The sequence below is a fragment of the Diceros bicornis genome, chromosome 13 (assembly GCF_020826845.1).
Source record: "Diceros bicornis minor isolate mBicDic1 chromosome 13, mDicBic1.mat.cur, whole genome shotgun sequence".
Classification (NCBI taxonomy): Eukaryota; Metazoa; Chordata; class Mammalia; order Perissodactyla; family Rhinocerotidae; genus Diceros; species Diceros bicornis.
In genome coordinates, this window is record NC_080752.1 from 12425713 (window position 1) to 12446930 (window position 21218).

General features: G+C 34.1%; 1 protein-coding gene across 1 annotated transcript in view; it reads right to left on the minus strand.

Annotated features, from left to right (window-relative positions):
• The window catches only part of BEND5 (BEN domain containing 5), a 1066878-nt gene that overhangs the window by 945120 nt on the left and 100540 nt on the right, over positions 1-21218 (minus strand). Inside the window, exon 2 of the mRNA XM_058552360.1 lies at positions 11342-11464. Coding sequence (XP_058408343.1) covers positions 11342-11464 — 123 coding nt within the window. The remainder of the gene's footprint in view (positions 1-11341; positions 11465-21218) is intronic.

Below are 21218 nucleotides of genomic sequence, written 5' to 3' on the forward strand. Positions count from 1 at the left end.
AACAAAAGCTAAAGAACACAACTAGACCTGTCTTACAAAACATGATAAATTCAAATTGAAACAAAAGGATGCTAAACATCAACATGATAGCATAAGGATGTATGAAACTCATTAGTAAAAGTAAATATATAGACAAATATAGAATACAGTATTATTGTAATAGTGGTGTGTAAATAACTTTTAATTGTAGTGCAAAAGTTAAAATATAAAAGTACTATTAAAAATAACTATAACTATAAAATGTTACAAGACGCACAATATAAATAAGATATAAGTTGTGACAAAATAACACAGAGTATGTGTGTGGGGAAAAAGTTAAAGTGTAGAGCTTTCGCATGTGATTAAAGTTAAGTTGTTATCAGACTAAAATAGACTATTAAAGCTATAAGATATTTTATGTAAACCCCACAGTAACCACACAAAAAAATACCTATAGAAATTACACAAAAGAAAAAGAGAAAGGAATCAAAGCACATCAATACAAAAACAACAAAAGACAAAGGAAGACTACAAGAGTGGAAAAGACAGTCAAAAGAACCACAAGACTACTAGAAAACAATTAAGAAATGGAAATAGTTACTTTAAATGTAAATGGATTAAACTCCCCAATCAAAAGATACAGAATGGTTGAATGGATTAAAAAAAAAAAAAAGCAACTATTTGCTTTCTACAAAAAACTCATTTTGATTTAAGGACACTAATAGGCTAAAAGTGAAGAGATGAAAAAGACATCCCATGCAAATGGTAACTAAAAGAAAGCAGGGATGGTTATATTTAAGTGAGAAAATAACAGACTTTTAGTCAAAAACTATCACAAGAGGCAAAGGACATCATATAATGATAACAAGGTCAATTCTAAAGGAAGATATAATAATTACAAATATATATGCACCCAACATCAGAGTACCTAAATCTATAAAGCGAAAATTGACAGAACTGAAGGGGGAAATAGACAGCAGTACAATAACAGTAGGAGATTTCAATACCCCACTTTCAATAATGGATAGAATATCCAGACACAAGGTCAATAAAGAAACAGAGGACTTCAACAACACTACGGATGTAACAGACATATACAGCACATTTGGCCCCAAACCAGCAGAATACACATACTTCTCAAGTACACATGGAACTTTCTCCAGGATAGATCACACATTAGGTCACAAAACAAGCCTTAACAAATTTAAGAAGATTAAAATCATACGAAGTATCTCTTCTGATCACAATGGAATAAAACTAGAAACCAACAGAAGAAAAACTGGGAAATTCACAAATATGTGGAAATTAAGAAACTCTTGAACAACAATTGTATCAGAAAAGATTTCAAAAAGAAATTAGAAAACATCTCAAGATAAAAACAAAACACAACATAGCAAAATATTCGGGATATAGGAAATGCAGAACTAAATGGGAAGCTTATTGTGATAAACACTTTCATTAAAAAAGAAAAAAGACCTCAAATAAACAACCTAATTTTACACCTCTAGAAGCTAGAAAAAGAAGAACAAACACAAATTTAGCAACAACAGAAAAAAATTAATGAAATTAAGATTTGGTTTTTTGAAAAGATAAACAAATTGTCAAACCCTTAGCTAGACTAAGAAAAAAGAAAGAAGATTCAAATAAATAAAATCAGAAATGAAAAAGGAGACATTACAACTTATGCCACAGAAATAAAAAGGATTATAAAAGACTGCTATGAATTACACCAACAACTGGATAACCTGGATAAAAAATGGATAAATTCCTAGCACCATACAACCTATCAAGAATTAATCATGGAAAAACAGAGTGTGAACAGACTTAACTAATATGGAGATTGAATCACTAATCAAAAACCTCCCCAAAAAGAAAATTCCAGGACCAGCTGGTTTCTGGGGTGAATTCTACCAACATTAGAAGAATTAAAGCCAATCCTTCTCACACTTTTCCACAAAATTGAAGAGGAGGTAACACTTCCAAACTCATTGTGCGAGGCCAGCATCACCCTGATACAGAATATCTTTGGCAATTAACTTTGCCAGACAAAGACCCCACAAGAAAGCTACAGGCCAATATCCCTGATGAAAACTGATGCAAAAATTCTCAAGAAAACACTAGAAAACCTAATCCATTAGCAAGTTAAAAGGATCATACCAAGTGGGATTTATCCTTAGGATGGAAGGATGGTTTAACATATCAAAATCAATTAATGTGATATACCACTTTGGCAGAATAAAGGGTAAAAATCACACAATTGTCTCAATAGATACAGAAAAAGCATTTGACAATATTCAACATCCTTTTGATAAAAGTGCTTGACAAACTAGGAATAAAAAGAAAGTACTTCAACATAATAAAGGCCATATATGAAAAGTTCTGTGAAAGACTAAAAGCTTTTCCTCTAAGATCAGGAACAAGGCAAGGATGCCCACTCCTGCCACTTCTGTTCCAATGATACTGGAAGTCCTAGACAAAGCAAATTATAAAAGGCATCCCCATTGGAAAGGAAGAAGTAAAACTGTCCCTGTTTGCAGACGACATGATCTTATATAGAGAAAATTCTGAAGACTCAATTAAAAAAACTGTTAGGACTACTAAATGAATTCAGTAAAGTTGCAGAACACATAGAAATACAAAAATCAGTTGCATTTCTATGCACAAACAATGAACTATCTGAAAAGAAAATCAGGAAAACAATCCCATTTACAAAAGCACCAAAAAAAAATAATTAAGGAATTGAAAAACTTGTATACTGAAAATTCAAAAACACAGATGAAAGAAATTAAAGACGACACAAATAAATGGAAAGGCATCCCATGTTCTCGGATTAGAAGACTTAATATTGTTAAAATATCCACACTATCAAAGTAATCTACAGCTTCAATGAGATCCCTATCAAAATCCCAATGGCATTTTTTACAGAAAAAAAAAAAAACATTCTAAAATTCATATGGAACACCAAAGACCACAAATAGCCAAATCAATCTTGAGAAAGAAGAACAAAGCTGGGGGCATAACACTTCCTGATTTCCAAATATATTACAAAGCTACAGTAATCAAAACAGTGTGGTACCAGCATAAAGACTGACATGTAGACCAATGGAACACAATAGAGAGCCTAGAAATAAATCTACACACGTATGATCAACTGATCTTCAACAAGGGTACCAAGAATATACAATGGAGAATAGTCTCTTCAACAAATGCTGTTAGGCAAACTGGATATCCAGGTATCCACATGTAAAAGAATGAAATTAGACCCTATCATATGTCACACACAAAAATCAACCCAAAATGGATTACAGACTTAAAAGTAAGACTTAAACTGTAAAATTCCTAGAAGAAAACATAGGGAGAAACTTCATGACATTGGTCTTGGCAATGATTTCACTGATATGACATCAAAAGCATAGGTAAAAAAAGCAAAAATAGACTACATCAAACTTAAAAACTTCTTCACAGCAAAGGAAACAATCAACAGAGTAAAAGGTAACCTATAGAATTGGAGAAAATATTTGTAAACCATATATCTGATAAGGGATTAATCTTCAAAATATATAATGACCTCCTACAACTCAATACTAAAAAAAACTAATAACCCAATTAAAAAATTGGCTAAGGACTGGAATAGACATTTCTCCAAGAAAGACATACAAATGGCCAACAGGTAAATGAAAAAATGCTAACTGTCACTAATCATCAGGGAAATGCAAACCAAAACCATGAGATATCATCTCACACCGGTCAGAACGGCTATTATTAAAAAAAAAAAAAAAAGACAACAAGTTTTGGCAAGGATGTGGAGAAACTGGAACCCTTGGACATCATTGGTGATAATGCAAAATGATACAGCCACTATGGAAAACAGTATGAAGATTCCTCTAAAAATTAAAAATAGAACTACCTTATGGATCTCACAATTCTACTTCTGGGTATTTACCCAAAAGAATTGAAATCAGGATCTTGAAGAGGTTATTAGCACTCCTATGTTCACTGCAGCATTACTCACAATAGCCAATATGTAGAAACAATCTAAATATCCACAGACAGATGAATGGATAAAGAAAATGGGGTACATACATACAATGGAATATTATTCAGCCTTAAAAAAGAAGGAAATTCTGCAATATGCAACAAGGATGAACCCTGAGGATATTATGCTAAGTAAAATAAACCAGTCATGGAAAGACAAAGATTGCATGATTCCACTTATATGAGGTGTCTAAAATAGTCAAATTCATAGAATCAAAGAAATGGTGGTTGCCAGGCGCTGAGAGGAGGGAAAAGTGGGTTATAACTAATCAACAGGCATAAAGTTTCAGTTAAGCAAGATGAATAAGTTCTAGAGATCTGCTGTACAAGATTGTATCTACAGTCAACAATATTGTACTGTACACTTAAAATTTTGTTAAGAAGGTAGATTTCATGTTAAGTATTCTTACTAAAATAAAATTAAATTTATTAAAAAAAGAGATCCAATGATGCTAGATGCATCCATGGTAGATAAGACACTGCAGAATCTAGGACAGGAAGATCCCTGGAGTTATAGAGCAAAGAATGCCTTCTGCAGCACAAAGTTATCATCTGAAAAGCAGCTCCTGGCAAAGTCCTGATCCCTACTAAATACTGAGCATCTGATCACGAGACATCAAGTAATTGTGTGACTTAAGTGACAGGTGGCACAGACTCCCATGTCACTTAACTCTATTATACCAATATCTGTCCCTCGGCTCACATCTATGGCTTCATGGAAGTTTCCCTAAGACCAACTGACTTGAGAAAGAAAAATCTCAGGACTGATTAACAGACGGACTGGCTTGATATGTTGGTACAAGTCGAAAACATTTGTTCCTGCTTTATACTCCCACTCAGTGTTCTCTAAAGGATTGTGGTGATAGGAAAATCTCCCAGTGGACAGAGCTTAGAATAGTACACTTACTCATCTCCTTTGTATGGAAGAAGAAGTAGTATGAGGTAAGGATATACATGGACTCTTAGGCAATGGCAAAGGGCTTGGTGGGTTAGTTGGCCAGGGGACTGGAAAGAGCAAGATTGAAAGACTGGAGTCACGGAGTTCAGGGGCAGAGGTATGTGAATGGAGCTTTGGGAATGGGTAAAAAGTACTCAGATCTTTGGTTATGAAGTCCCAACCCACAGAAGATAATGTTCATAGATCTTCTCATCAGACAACACCTACCACACAGGAGGCACTGAATAAGCAGGAAGATGGGATAAATCATCCAGCAGACAACAGTCAACCTCACATAATAGGACCAAGAAAAAATTAGACATGGTAACAGATACAGAAGCTGTACATGAGTCCTATAGCATGGGCTCCCTCTAACCAAGGCTAATCCACCTACAGCCACTGCACTGCTGTACCTGTTCATGAACAAATTCTTTACTGGCTTTTCCTCTTTTCCTGTCTTACTCTCCTTACTCCCTCACCTTTCTCTGTTCTTCCTGAAATCCCCATCTAAATATATAACCTTATCTCAGGGTATGATTCTGGGGGAAACCCAATCTAAGGTTCCTATGTTGTAGGATTGTTCTAAGGATTGATAATAGCACAACTATACCCAGAAAAGTGCCTGGCACATTTTAGCACCCTTGAAATGATATTATACGTGTGCCAGAATTATTACCTGAAGCTGATTGCCAGATATTGGGTTAAACCTATCTTATATATTATTCCTAATTTTTATAATAATTCTACAGTATAGATATTTATTTCCCTAATTTTACAGATGAGTAAACTTTAAGTGATAGCATCTGCATGACATAATCAGTAAGTGCCAAAGTTAATATATGAACCCAGGTTTGTCTGAAACCAAAACGTGTGTTTTTGGTATTATACTATGCTGCCTCTTGTTTAAAAAGGGGGCCGGCCTGGTGGTGCAAGCGGTTAAGTGTGCATGCTCCACTGAGGCAGCCCGGGGTTAGCCGGTTCGGAACCCGGGCGCGCACCAACGCACCACTTGTCAAGCCATGCTGTGGCGGCATCCCATACAAAGTGGAGGAAGATGGGCATGGATGTTAGCCCAGGGCCAGTCTTCCTCAGCACAAAGAGGAGGATTGGCAGATGTTAGCTCAGGGCTGAGCTTCCTCACAAAAAAAAAAAAAAAAAACAGGTTAGTTAGCATAATGCCCTCCAGATTCATCCATGTTGTCACAAATGGCAGTATTTCTTTCTTTTTATGGTTGAATAATATTCCATTGTGTCTGTGTGTGTGTATATACATACACACATCACTTTCTCTTTACGCATTTATCCACCGAAGGACATTTAGGTTGTTTCCATATCTTGGCTATTGTGAGAAATGCTGCAGTGAAGCCAATTTCATAGAAATGGAGAATAGAATGATGGTTGCCAGGGGCTGGGGGGTAAGGGGAAATGGGGTAACCTAAGTCAAAGGGTACAAATTTTCAGTTGTAAGACTAAGTTCTGAGGATCTAATGTACAGCATGGTGACTATACTTAATAATACAGTATTGTACACTTGAAAGTTGCTGAGAGTAGATCTTAAGCATTCTCACCACACACAGACACACACACACAAAAGTTAACTATGTTAACTATGTGAAGTGATGGATGAGTTAATTATCTTGATCTTGGTAATTATTCAAATCATCACGCTGTACACTTTAAATATATACAATTATATTTGTCAATTATTCCTCAATAAGGTTAAAAAAAAGTATATCAGCCATTTGGATATCTAAAAAAAAAGTTTAGGTTACATATTAAGCTAAAAACACAGATTTCTAATGTAGTCATGGCACATTTTCCTACTGTGCCAAGAATGAAGACTATTTTCTTTCAAAAGGAAATATAACATTAATTTTTAAAGATTATACAAATAAATATAGTAAAATTTCATTGGGGGAATTAAAGATAAAAGTTTTAGGGGCCGGCCCAGTGGCGCAGTGGTTAGGTGCGCATGCTCCACTTCGGTCACTTCGGTGGCCCGGGTTTTGCAGGTTCGGATCCTGGGCGCACACCGACGCACTGCTTGTCAAGCCATGCTGTGGCAGCGTCCCATATAAAGTAGAGGAAGATGGGCACGGATGTTAGCCCAGAACCAATCTTCCTCAGCAAAAACGAGGAGGATTGGCATCAGACGTTAGCTCAGGGCTGATCTTCCTCATAAAAAAAAATAAAAAAAATTAAAGTTTTAAGTTTTTCTTTCCATTGTTTTTAAATGGTATATAAATAACTGATCCATATCTTTATTTCACTGACTCTTTTACACACCACAGTAATTTAAACAAAATATTAAATCTCTCAGGCTAACCAATTAATTTGAAGTATAAATTATATTGCTCTTCTCACATTTAATACACATATACTCATATCAATAGTAAAACAATACTCATATTGCATATAATGGCAACCAAACATAGTATTTTTTGGCTGGCGTATTTTAAAACAGGTAGACAATTTTTCATTTTTCTCTATCACAAAACATTTTCCTATATATCTTATCACCTAATGAGAAATTTTTAACAATATATCTATTATTAATATATCATAAATTGACCTATCAAAGGGCAATATGTATATGCAATGGTTAAAAGTGTGGCCTATGGAGCCAGGAAATTCTCAGTTTCAAATTCAGCAACATCACTTGTCAGTCAGGCAATTCAAGGGAAATTACTTTACATCTCTGAGCATCAGTTTCCTCATCTACAAAGAGAGATATAATACCTCAGAAGGTTTTTTGAGTATTAAATGAGATAAACTACATATATCACTTATCACAGTGTCTGGCAAGCAATAAGTTAAGTGATACGTTTTATTGTTTTTTCTCCTTAATGTTCTTGCTGCTATTAACATTAAATTTTTATTTAAATGTAAAAAAAATTTATTAATCTTAAAATCTCACTTTATGATGACCATTGTGTTCACTACCTGTTCTTCCTCATTTATTCATATATTTATTGAGCTCCTTATTATGACTGACAGTACACTAGGTGCTGGAGAACAAAAATTGACAAGAAACCATTTCTGACTTCAAGGAATTTTCAGTGATAAGGAAAAAGAAAGAGAAAATTAAATGACTGCAATGCAACAAAGCCTATTATAAAAGAACCTAAGAGCTGCCTGTAAATATAGAGGTACAGAGAGTCAAACCTGCCTGAGAGGTACTGTTTCTCAGAGGAAAAAATGCTGGACAGAGTCTGAATTAACATTTTACCAGAAAGAGCAAGGGATGTGGGGCACAGAGAGAACAGCATCTGTAAAGGTATGGAGGCTTGAGACAAGTTGGTGGATTGGGGAATAGCAAGCAACTAAATATGGCTTTTTCATCGAAGCTATCAGAAAGCTAATCTTTCCCCATCTTTCTGTTGCTCAAATTACTTCATACAACAAATAAATACAGTATTAATTTAGTGCTTAATTTTGTAAGCACTGTGCTTGGCTCTGTGGGATAGCAGGGATTAATCAGACTCAGATTCTGTCTTGGAGCAGGTTCTAGTCCAGTAGAAGAGAACAAAGAAGTTTAAAAAAATCATGAAAAGTGTCAGGTATCTCTAGAGAGAGAAAATTAGGGTGGGGTGTGGCTGTTTTCCCAAGAGAAATAATACTTACAGAGAGCAGTATATGGAAAAAATAGATTAGGGATTCATAAGAAGAGTTGGACCTGCAGACTTTATTTCTCATTAAAAAAAAAAAAAACAGATTAATTATCCACCAGTTCAGGGCCAGGAAATATGCTAGGCATTTTACATATTCCACAACTCAGAAAGAAAAAAATATTTATGGAGGCTTATCTGAACTCAATATACTTCATCCACATGAACCTATACTCCCCATTCACTGACTCTACTAATCACCTTACTCCTTGGTAAGTCTGGATGCACCTATAGATCCTACAGATCCTTTTCAACACAGCACACCAGGCAGCCAGTCAGTAGCTCAGAGTTAGCATATAAGAGAAAACTCTTCTGACTTCCCTGTTTTAAACAATCTAAAATAAATCCTTGAACTAAATTAGATCGGATGAAAGCTGCATATGTCAAACAAATTGTTTCAAGTACCAACTGAATTGCTTTCACTAAATTGCCCTTTAGCATTATGCCCTATGCCTACATTGAAGGATATTACAAAACACACTCTTATGAAATATATTGTTGTAAATCCCATAGGGACATTGTTGAGGATGCTGTTCATCACATTTCAGTGTCTGTTTTAGGAAGCCCAATAAGAAGAATTTCTATCAGATTTCAATAGTTGGTTTATTTTTATCTTATGGACATTGTTTTTCTCTTGGCACTGGCTACCAGAAAACTCAAAGCTAAATTTGGTGTTTACCTATAGCAAATTTATGGGACTACATAGCATGTTTTTTACATACTCATCTAGCCGAATACTCTTTTGCGATTTCCCCTGTCTGAGATTTTCTCATTTATCTATTTTTAAAATATTATCATTTTATATATATTTTGGTAAGATGGTTTAATTTTTAAAAGAATGAAATACAAATATTTTTCTTTAATTAAGATATGAGGTAGGCATCATTCCCCATTAAAAGATGAGGAAAGCATGGCTTAGTTTTCAAATTAGAATTTGAACTGCAGCCTGACTCCAAAGGGTGTCCACTTAACCACTCTACTATACCACAAGGCTTATGCACTACTAGCCTAGATCCAATTGATATAACCAACAGTTCATACATTGTTGGGGAAATATGCATTATTCATTTGGTTACTATGTTGTCAGATGGGCAATTTCTTGTACTAAGCTTTTTGGAAAGGGATGGAAAAAGACAAGTACGGTTAAGGAAACGATAGTCTAGAAAAGGAATCTGAATTATTTCAGTCTGTAGGTAAACCACAACAACACATAATCTTTAAAATGAGGATAAGTCCTACTCTCACAGAGTTATTATTGTAAAGACCCTTCACATCTTTAACTGAGGTAAAAAGAATTCAAAGCGCACTTTCTGGGTACCAAGTAGTCCCAAACAAGACAATAGTACAAGATTCAAAGAAAGTAGAAGACATTGTTCCCAACTATGTGGACAGTGTTCAGGTCTGACTGGAAGGACAACATTACAATATTGTTCTCGGGGTTGAATCATGTCCCCCCAAAATTTGTATGTTGAAGTCCTAACCTCCAGTACCTCAGTATGTGACCTTACTAGAAGAGAGGGTCTCTGCAGAGGTAATCAAGTTAAAATGAAGTTATTAGAGTGGCCCCTGATACAACATGATTGGCGTCCTTATAAAAAGGGAATATTTAGAGACAGACATGCACACAGGGAAACACCATATGAAGATGAAGGCAGAGATCAGGGTGATGCCTCTACAAACCAAGGAAAACCAAAGATTGCTAGCAAATCACCAGAAGCTAGAGGAAAGGCATAGAACAGACTCTTCCTCACAAGCCTTAGATGGAACCAATCCTGCCAACACCTTGATCTCAGACTTCCATCCTCCAGAACTGTGAGACAATAAGTTTCTGTTGTTTAAGCCACTCAGTTTGTGGTTCTTTGTTATGGCAGCCCTAGCAAACTAAAACATGGAACAAACAGAGCAAAACCCTGCATAAACAAGTTTTCAATTGTTGGTATAAACACCCAATGTTCTTAGGGTTCAGAGAACTCTCATATAACTGACACTGGCATGTCTCTTCAACCACACATACACACACAGGCATGCATATTATTCAGAACCAAAAATAGTTAACAATTATTTGTAAAAGAAAATTATGTTTACCTTTCTCATTAATATTTTCAACATATTCTGAGTACCTACTCTGTGCCATGCAGAGTATGAGGCTCAGGGCACAAAGAAGTTAACAAGATCTAATCACTACTACATGGGAATTTACAATCAAGTTCTGATCTCCCCTTTCAGAACCCCATAGCACTGGTTGATTGTGATGCAATGTTACTTTAGCTGTTTTGTTTGTGTTCAATTAAATCTGTTCTCTAATCGTTTCTTTACAGGGAAGGCTCCTCTCTCGCAAAGACTAAGCTCTGTGAGCATGTCATACAGAACCAGGTACATAGTAGACATTCGATAATTAATGAGTTATCATATAGTCAAATTATGTCAATTTTATTCCAAAAGAAATAATATCTGGGAGAGTATTTTATAAAATAAAAGGTACTGTGTACATGGTCATGTGTGTTACCATTATACGTCTCATCATTTACAGAAATAATAAACATAGCATTTCATTTTTAAGTATTTCCAAGTTAATTCCTTCAAAATTGATTTTTTCCTGACAACTTGTCCCATTATGGTGAAATATTAAATGGGTTGAATCACAATAAGTGGTCAGATGGAACTGGATTCTGAAAAAGCCTCACCAAACAAGCTCAAAAGCAAAGGTCTTTAATACACTCACCACTTTCAAAGCAAGCATCAAAGATAAGATGTCCTTTCTTGGGCTGTCCAGTGTATCCAGTTGGAAGCACCATATATTTGCTCACATTCCCTCCGATGGCTTCGTCATTTCCCGTATCGTTGCCTATTTTTTAAAAAATTGGCTCGTGTTAAACAGGAATCAAAATGTATTTAGCAATAGAAGTCCATTAAGATTTTGATTAATTTTCCCATCCCCTGTCATTTAGTGCTTATCCGGCAGTAAGAAATTAACTACATATTATGGTAGAGTAGAAAGCGGATCCATTTTGAAATTAGAAAGATATGGGCTCAAATCTCACCTGTACTACATACTATTTCTCTGTGACATAAAACAATCAACTTAATCCCTTTAAGCCTCAGTTTCTCTCATCCACAAAAAAGGAATGACAAAATTCATCTTTCAAAATTGTGTTATGAGAATTAGATATGAAAAATATCTAGTATGACTACTGAAATCCAAAAGACGTTCATTAAATTGCATCACATATGTAATAAGTGGTAATATATTTAATTTGTTATGACTATTTAGTTAATTATTTTAATTTGAATAAAGCAATAGTTCTATAACTAGCATTATAACTTCCTAATGTTCCACCACCAGAAATAATTTGAGAACCACTGAATTAGCACAGAAGTTATATATATATAACAGAAGTTATATTTTCTAATATGAACTTGAATTTTTAAAAGTTTTGAAAGTTTCACCTGCACCTAGGATGTAGAAAGCTAGAAAGATCATCACTTCCACTTTAATAAGAAATATCTCAATAAAGAACAAAATCATAACTTTAAAAAATCTATCAGAGAACTGAGATGACAGGGCAACCAATAACCTGATATCCAAGGAAAGTCAGGCCCCACCAAAAAAAGATGGGAAGCAAGCTCTATGGCAGAGCACAGGAAGAAGAAATGCTGGGTGCCATACAAGTGAGTAAAAAGAATTAAGCTCAATTTTTAAAAATTATTAAAGGTCAAGTGCAGGAAACATGAGAGTGTAGAACTCCTGGGACTGATAGGCACAAAGGGAATTCACACTCACTTGCAGATTCTTCTGTAAAGGCCTCCATCAGGTGTTTAGGAGAAAGATTAGGGGCAGGGCAGAAGAACAGAAAACACCTTTCTTTGTGATGCAGGCCTAGAGAATGGGAGTGGCTTCTGTTATAGAAAAGGCATGAAGCCCCACCAATAGCCTTTTCCCGTATGGGAAAAAAGACCTTAAGCCACTAGCGGAGGAACCCTGTAATCCCAGTGCACAAGTAAGACCCATTGCAGGAGGAGAAGCAGCAAAAGAAAAAAATCCTCTCTACCTGGGGGAGGGGCAGGAAACAGTCCTGGGCCCAAGATTATATATCAATATATAATTGGGGCAGAAAACTCTATCTCACACAAGACCCATGAAAGATTCAAGGCAGATAAAAGCCTAAAATTTTTATGAACTTAGATGAAATGACAAAGCAAAGATAGTACCAAAAAAGAAGACCAGCATTCCTTATGAACATAGACTCAAAATCCTCAGCAAATTATTAGCAAACCGATGTAAAAAGTATAATATATCATGACCAAGCACAATTTATCCTAGGAACGCAAGATTGGTTCAACATTCAAAAATCAATCAATGTAACTCACCATATTGACAGACTAAAAATCAAATCTATATGCTCATCCCAGTAGATGAAAAAAAAAAAGAACTGGACAAAATTAAGCATCTACTTATTCTCAGCACATACTGAATTAAAGGGAATTCCTCAACCTGATAAAGCCATCTTTATATATTTATTTTATATAGTATTATATATATTTAGAAAGAATACACCTAAATTATATTTAATTGTGAAAGACTAAAATTATTCTGCCTAATACCAGACACAAGACAAGGTTGTCCACTCTCACTACTCCTATTCAACATCATTCTAAAGGTCCTAAACAAGAAGACAAGAAAGACAAAACAAGACAAAAAGGAAAAATAAAAGATATACACACTGTCCCTATTCATAGACAACATATCTCAAAGAATCTACTAAAAACTCCTGGAACTAAAAATGAGTTCAACAAAGTTACAGGACAAAATTCAATATACAAAAATCAATTATATTTCTATATACTAGCAATAAACAATTGGAAATTAAAAATAAAAAGCAGTAACATTTACAATAACACCAAAAAACATAAAATACTTAGGTATAAATATAACAAACCTATGCAAGAACTGTATGCTTAAAACTAAAAACACTGATAAGAGAAATCAAAAATGGCCTAAAGAAATAAAGAAATAAACCATGTTAATGGATTAGAAGACTCAATATTGTCAAGAGATCGATTCTCCATAAATTGATGTATAGATTCAACATAATCCCAACCAATTACTCAGCAAGCTGGTTCTAAATTTACATGGAAAAGCAACCAAACTAATACAACAAAAACAATTTTGAAAAGAACAACAATGTGGAATTGGATAAGAGAGAGACACATAGTTCATTGTAACAGAAGAGATTATTCAGAAATCTACCCACACATATATTGTCAGTCGATTTTCAATAAAGATGCAAAGGCAATTCAATGTAGAGAGAAAAATATTTACAACAAATGGTGTTGGACCAATTAGTTATCTATATACTGAAAGCAACCACATGTCATACATAAAAATCAACGCAAAATGGAACAAAGACCCAAATGTAAGACATAAAAGTATAAAACTTCTAGAAGAAAATATGAGTTTTCCACACACAAGAGAATGAGATTAGACACTTACCTTAAACAATATATAAAAATTAACTCAAAATGGGTCAAAGACCTACATGTAAGAGCTAAAACGATAAAACTCTTAGAAGAAACAGAGAGAAGTCTTCATGACATTGATTCATGAGAAGGCAATGATTTCTTGGATATGACACCAAAAGCACTGGCAAAAAAAGAAAAAAATAAATAAACTGAATTTGGCAAAATTCAAAACTTTTGTGCATCAAATACCATCAACAGAACAAAATGGCAACCCATAGATTGGGAAAAAATATTTGCAAATCAGATTTGCAAATCACATATCTGATAAGGGATTAATATCCAGCATATATAAAGAACTTCTACAACTCAACAACAATAATCAAAATCTCAATTCAAAAATAGGCAAAGAACTTGAATAGAAATTTCTCCAAAGAAGATATACAAATAGTCAATAAGCACACAAAAAGATGCTCAACATCACCAGTCATTAGGGAAATGCAAATCAAAACCACCATGAGATACTATTTCACACCCATTAGGATAGCCATTATCAAAAAAAAACGAAAATAACAATTGTTGATGAAGACATAGAGAAACCAGAACCATTGCACATTGCTGGTGTGAATGTAAAATGGTGCAGCAACTGTGGAAAACAGTCTGGTGGCATAAAAACAGTTTTAAACATAAAATTACCATATGATCCAGCCATTCCACTCCTGGGTATATACCCAAAAGAACTGAAATTAGGGAATCAGACACTTGTACACCAATGTGCATAGCAGTATTATTCTCAATAGCCAAAAGGTGGAAACAACCCAAATTTCAATCAACAGATGAAGGGATTTTTAAAAATATGGTACACACATACAATGGAATATTGTTCAGCCATAAAAAGAAATGAAATTCTGATACATGCTAAAACGTGGATAAACCTTGACAACATTACACTAAGTGAAATACGCCAGACATATGAGGACAAATACTGTATAATTCCCCTTATCATTTCTTTCTTATAGAGAAAGAAAATAAAATAGAGGTTACCAGGCACTGGGGGGCAAAGAAAACAGAGAGTTATTGTTTAATGGGTACAGAGTTTTTGTTTGGGGTGATGAAAAGATTCTGGAAATGGATAGTGGTGGTGTTGTACAACATTGTGAATACCATTGGGTCACAAGCTTCTCAGGAGCTTCCTAGATGTAATGTGAAACTGGCCCCTGTACTCAGGGGGCAGGGAGAGATTGAAGAAAAAGGCAGACCACTCCAGATTGGTAGGTGGCAGTTTTAATCAGCAAGGGAATTTACTTACAAGGCTTGTCCTCATCTTAAAAGTTATTATATAGGGGCCTTAACTGGATTCAGTCACATACACAGGGGGTCTTAAGAGAGTTTAGTCACATATCCAGTCCAGATGGTCTCTATCTATCTCAAGGCTGTGTCCTTGGGCAGCTGCTAGCATGGGGAAGGCAAGCAGAGTACATATTCCAAGGACAGGGGAGAGGGAGAGGTGCTTCCAATTGGCTGGGTCACAGGTCAAGCCAGCAGCTGCATCTTCCTGATGACCTCCTCCAACAAATGTACTTAATGGCACTGAATTGTACACTTAAAATTGGTTAAAATGAGAAATTTTATGTTACATATATTTAACATAATAAAAAAATCACCCTAAAACATGAAATAAACAGAAAGTGTTTCTTTAAGTGGGCAAATGAAAAAAATATACATAGGAGACTATCTGTGTATCCTTATTTAGGCAAGGTTTTCTTACATAAGACAAAAAAATCACAAACCATAAAAGAAAATAGTTATAAACTGGGTTTTATCAAATTAAAAATTGCTCCTCTTTGAAAGGCATTATTAATTTTTTAAAAAGTCAAGCCACAGACTGAGAGAAAATACTTGCAAAATACATATCTGATAAAGACTGTATCTAGAATACATAAATGATTTTATCAGACTTCACCAAAGAAGATATGTGGGTGTCAAATAGTTCATGAAAAGATGCTCAACATTATTAGTCAACAGGGAAATGCCAACTGAAACCATAATGAGATATTACCACACACCTATTAAAAGGCTAAAACCAAATAAACTGACCAAACCAAGGGTTGATGATGATGCAAAGCAACTGAAACTTTCATGCATTGCTGGTAGAAACGTGAAATGGTACAGCCACTTTGAAACATAGTTTGGCACTTTGTTATAAATTTAAATATATACTTAACATACAACCTAGAGATTCCACTCTTAGGTATTTACCCAAGAGAGATGAAAACATGTTCACACAAAAACCTGCACATGAATGTTTTTAGCAGCTTTGTTTATAATTACTCCAAAGCTGGAAGCAATCCAAATGGTTTCAACTGGTGAATGTATAAACAATCTGTGGTACATTGATACAATGGAATACTTATCAGAAACAAAAAGGAACAAATTACTGATACACACGACAACATGCATGAATCTCAAATGCATTATACTAAAGGGAAGAAGCCAAACTCAAAAGGCTACATGGTTTTTAATCTATTTACATGAAATTTTGTTTTAAGGCAAAATTATAAGGATTAAAAACACAAAAATTAGTGGTTGCCAGGAGCTGCAGGTAAGGGGAGGGGCTAACTACAATGTCATCAAAACTTTGAAATCTTCTTTGACACCTGACTATCTCAGCAGAGTTATACATACCTTTCTCTCATCTTCCCCAGTGAGGTATATGCATGCATGCGTGTTTACGGGTGAAATGTCTCCAATGGTGACTTCAAACTCTTCCAGGAAACTCCTCAAAGTCCTCACAGGGATAGTGGTGAGGAAAGCGGTTGCTAATATGACAACTACTAGCCATGAGAGAGTAACTAGGACTAGATCCATACATTCACCATAAACAACTAGAAAACTGGACAAATATATATGAAACAACTCTTTTCAGACTTGGACAACAAGCAGTGCCAAACTGTGATGCTGAGAGAAGGGAAATAAATGAGATGAGCCGGACGATAGTCCTAGCTTTTAGATTAGTGACACTTCCCAGAAGATGGTCCAGGTAGAGGGTTCTCAAGCACAACACGGTGGTTTTCTGAGTTGAAAAGACAGAAATAAGAGTTTGGAGAGGCTGAAGAAACTAAATTTGAAGGTCAGAGTATTGAAGAGGAGAGAACTATACAGAGCCAGAGCACCAAAAATCTGCATAAGGTCTGCTTGAGACTTTGGCCGAATACTAAGCCACCTAGTGAAACTCCATGAGATCAGGTAAAGAATAACCAGGAAGTTGTAGAATAAACAATTTCCAAAGTGCACAGAACTGGGAAATATTCAAGTTTCAACCATCCAGAGAGGAGAATCCATGTTGAAAACCCAGGGCATTAAGTAGAGATCTCAGAAAGTTACTAGCCATGAACACTTGGAAAATAAAATTTGAAATACAGTACCATTTATAATAGCATCAAAAAACATGAAATACCTAGCCTCAAATTTAACAAATTATGTACAAGGACTGTATACTGAAAACTAAAAGACATTGCTGATAGACATTAAGAAAGACTCAATTAAATAACAAGGTATACCATGCTCATGGATTAGAAAATTCATTGTTGTTAAAACGACAACTTTCCAAAAAGTAATCTCTAGATTAAATGAAATCCCAATCCAAATCTCAGCAGAATTTTTTGTAGAAATCAACAAGCTGATTCTAAAATTTATATGGACCTGGAATAGCCAATATAATTTTGAAAAATAAGAAAAAGTTGGAGAACTTACATTGCATGATAACAAGACTTACTTTAAAGCTACAATTACCAAAACAAGAGTAGTACAGGCATCAGGATAGTCACATAAATCAGTGGATCAGAATAGAGAGTGCAAAAACACAACCACGTACATATGGTCAATTAAGTTTCAACAAAGGTGCAATGGCAATTTAATCTGGAAAGAACAGTCTTTACAACAAATAGTGCTTAAAGAACTAGATATCTTTTTAAGAAAAAATGAGCTTTTATATATATATATATATATATATATATATATATATATATATATATGATGGTGGCGGAGTTTACCAGAGTGTATGTTAAATATTTGACAAAACTCATTAAATTGTACAGTTTAAATGAGTACATTTTATTATATGTAAATTATACCTCAATAAAATTGATTGTTAACTGTTCAAAAGTGAAAGAAGCAAGAATTGATTTTCATGTCACAGAATTAATTCCACCTGTATATACATATATTTATTATATAGATATTATAAATTATATATGTTTATATTATATATATATAATTCCACCTGTATATAATAAATATATATATGTTTAAAAGAAAAGTAAAATTATCCTGTGACTCATACCCCTCAAACCCTGTTCTCATTCCCTAGATGCAAATGCTCTTAATCATTTCTGTTTTTAGTTTCTCAGGTATTATTCTACACAATATCTTTGATTTTTCTATTTCTTAATTTATTAGCATCAAATGGTATCCATTGACACTCTACTAGGAAAAACAAGGAAATAATTTGTGTACATTATTCTTTACTTCTCTTTCTAACAATTTTTGTTAGTTCTATTATTATTTTAATTATTCTGTTGAGGTAGTTATCAATGTGAGTAGTATTCCTAGGGAACATGTGGAATTCCTTAGGTGCTTTTTTGTTTTCATAATGATGAAGGAGCACTGATGGCATTTGGTTGGTGGAGACCAGGGATGCTAAATATACTGCAAACTAGAGAAGAGTCCAGTACAGTTTCCAAATGTCCTGTACAGATATTCATGTATGTAAAAATCCTTTTTATAATTATTATAATCATTTGTGTGCTTAGAACCTAACTCTGTTTTACGCATTTTGCATGGCTTTAATATATACTGGTTTTTCCAAGAATGCAACTGACATGTAAATCAAGGAAAGATTATGATTGATTTGTTCATAATTTTATCCAGAAGTATCACTATTTTAAAAAATCATGTTACCAACAGCATTGTCATGCACTGTATCTGATTCACTAATACGACACTCTTATATTAGTTAATATTTGTAGCAATTGTGTTTATAGTGATTTTACACACCAATGCAAACATTGGAACTCTTTATTATGTTTTCCATATGCCTGGATATATGCATACCCCCATTTTGTCTTGTGAAGAAATCGTACTCACCCTGTAGACCTACATAAAATGTCATCTCCTCTGGGAAGTCTTACTGACTTCCCTAAGCAATGATAGTCATTGTTCCTTTATGTTCCCACAGCATCTTGTTCATACCTTTATTACAACATTATTACTTTTTTATTATTAATTATGTGTGTCTTTTTACCATTGGGAATTGTGATTTATCATCAGAAGAATCTAATGTCTTATCTTTTTATCATTACTTTCTCTTTCCATCCCAGGTATGACACAATGTTTGGCACAATGTCAGTAATCTATAAACATTCATTGAATTACTAAAATAAAAAAGGACTTTCAGGAACTAAATTTTATTTCAATATTGAATATTGTTTTTTGTTTGTCTGTTGAGCACAGGCATTATGTGATATATTTTAAATTCATCCAAAGAACAAACAGCACATTTACATTTACAGTTCACTAAGATAAACAGTTGTGATATAATGAGACAAAACAGTAAAAGAAAGCGTGATACCACAAAATATGCATATTCTGACACAAATACAGAAAGAGGAGTGGGGGAAACTATAGCCTGCAATGAATGCAATATAATGGTTGATTATTTAAATATACAAGGCAGAAAATGCAAAGTTATTCTCAGAGAAATTATATCTCAATTACATTACACTGTTGTAAAATCATTAAAAATAATGGCATTTACAAGCAGTAGAAAATAATCCAAAGTGGCATGGAATAATTGCTGTTATGGAATAAGAACTTTTAATTTCTTCACTTCTGTGCATTTCAATATTCAGTCATATAGCTGTTTCACACAGATTTTTGAACCCAAACTCTTTACTCTTACTTTAAAATACCCCTACATTTAGTTAAGGCAGCAGGAATTAGTAGTAAGAATTTGGATTTCAAAGTCACATAGATCTGAGACTGAATGCACCTAACTCAGATACGTATGCAGGGCAATTTTGTTAAATAATTTAACCTAACCTCTCTGAGTCTCTTTGCTTAGAATTTGCTTATGTTTTTCTGAAGGAAACAGAAAATATAAGTGAATCGCCTAGAACATAGTATTTACTCAATAAGTAGTTGGTTATTATTATTATCTCATCATTATCATTATGATCATCATTATTAAGACACCTGTATCTTGAAAGAAGTACATTTAGCAAACGAATAAAAGATTCAATTCTATAAAGTATAAGGTAGGATTCAGGAAAAAAAGGGAATAATTTAAATTGAAACCCATAAATAATGTCTTAGTGAAAGTCTTTTCTTTGAAGTAAACACTGAATACTGTAGCACCTAGTTAAATTACACACTATAAAATGCCCTTATTATAGTGTATAAAATGTTTGTCTCTAAACATAGAGACAGAGTAACACTATGAATTTTTTTAATTTAAGGAAGTTAGAGACAAAAGAGAAAATAAAACAATTGAGGTTTTCCTTTAAGGAAATAAAGATCTAATCCTATTAATGTTATTATCATTTACATGCCTTTGAAAAATACTACATGGATAACAAATATTTAGCAAAAAAAAAATTATGAGCATATTTTGTGGAGAGAAAAACAAAGATGTCTCTCTATAGATGTAGCATGTACCTGATGAAATAATATGATAATTATATCTTATTTTACTCTGATAAATAGGCCTGCTGAGACATCTAGAAATAGACGTTAGGGCTGCATAGAATTTTTGACATTTAAGTGGGTTATGCTGATGATGGATGTGACAAAGTCTCAATTTCTTTTATTTTTACATGGAAAACTACTTTGCACAAAAGTTACAAGCAATTCATATTGGTCAAAAATGAGGAAAACAGCTTATTAATTAAAACTGACCTTTATATAGAACACGTATTCCACCTCTCAGGCTAAAACACCTTTGAAGAGGTAACAAATTACCCCTATGTATAAGTGACATGCAGTTAAAGGCAACTGTCAGAAGTTCCATTATAAAGTCATATTTCCAAGGCTTCACAATTTTGAGAGAAAATTACACTGAAGATGAGACTTAACCCACAAATTCT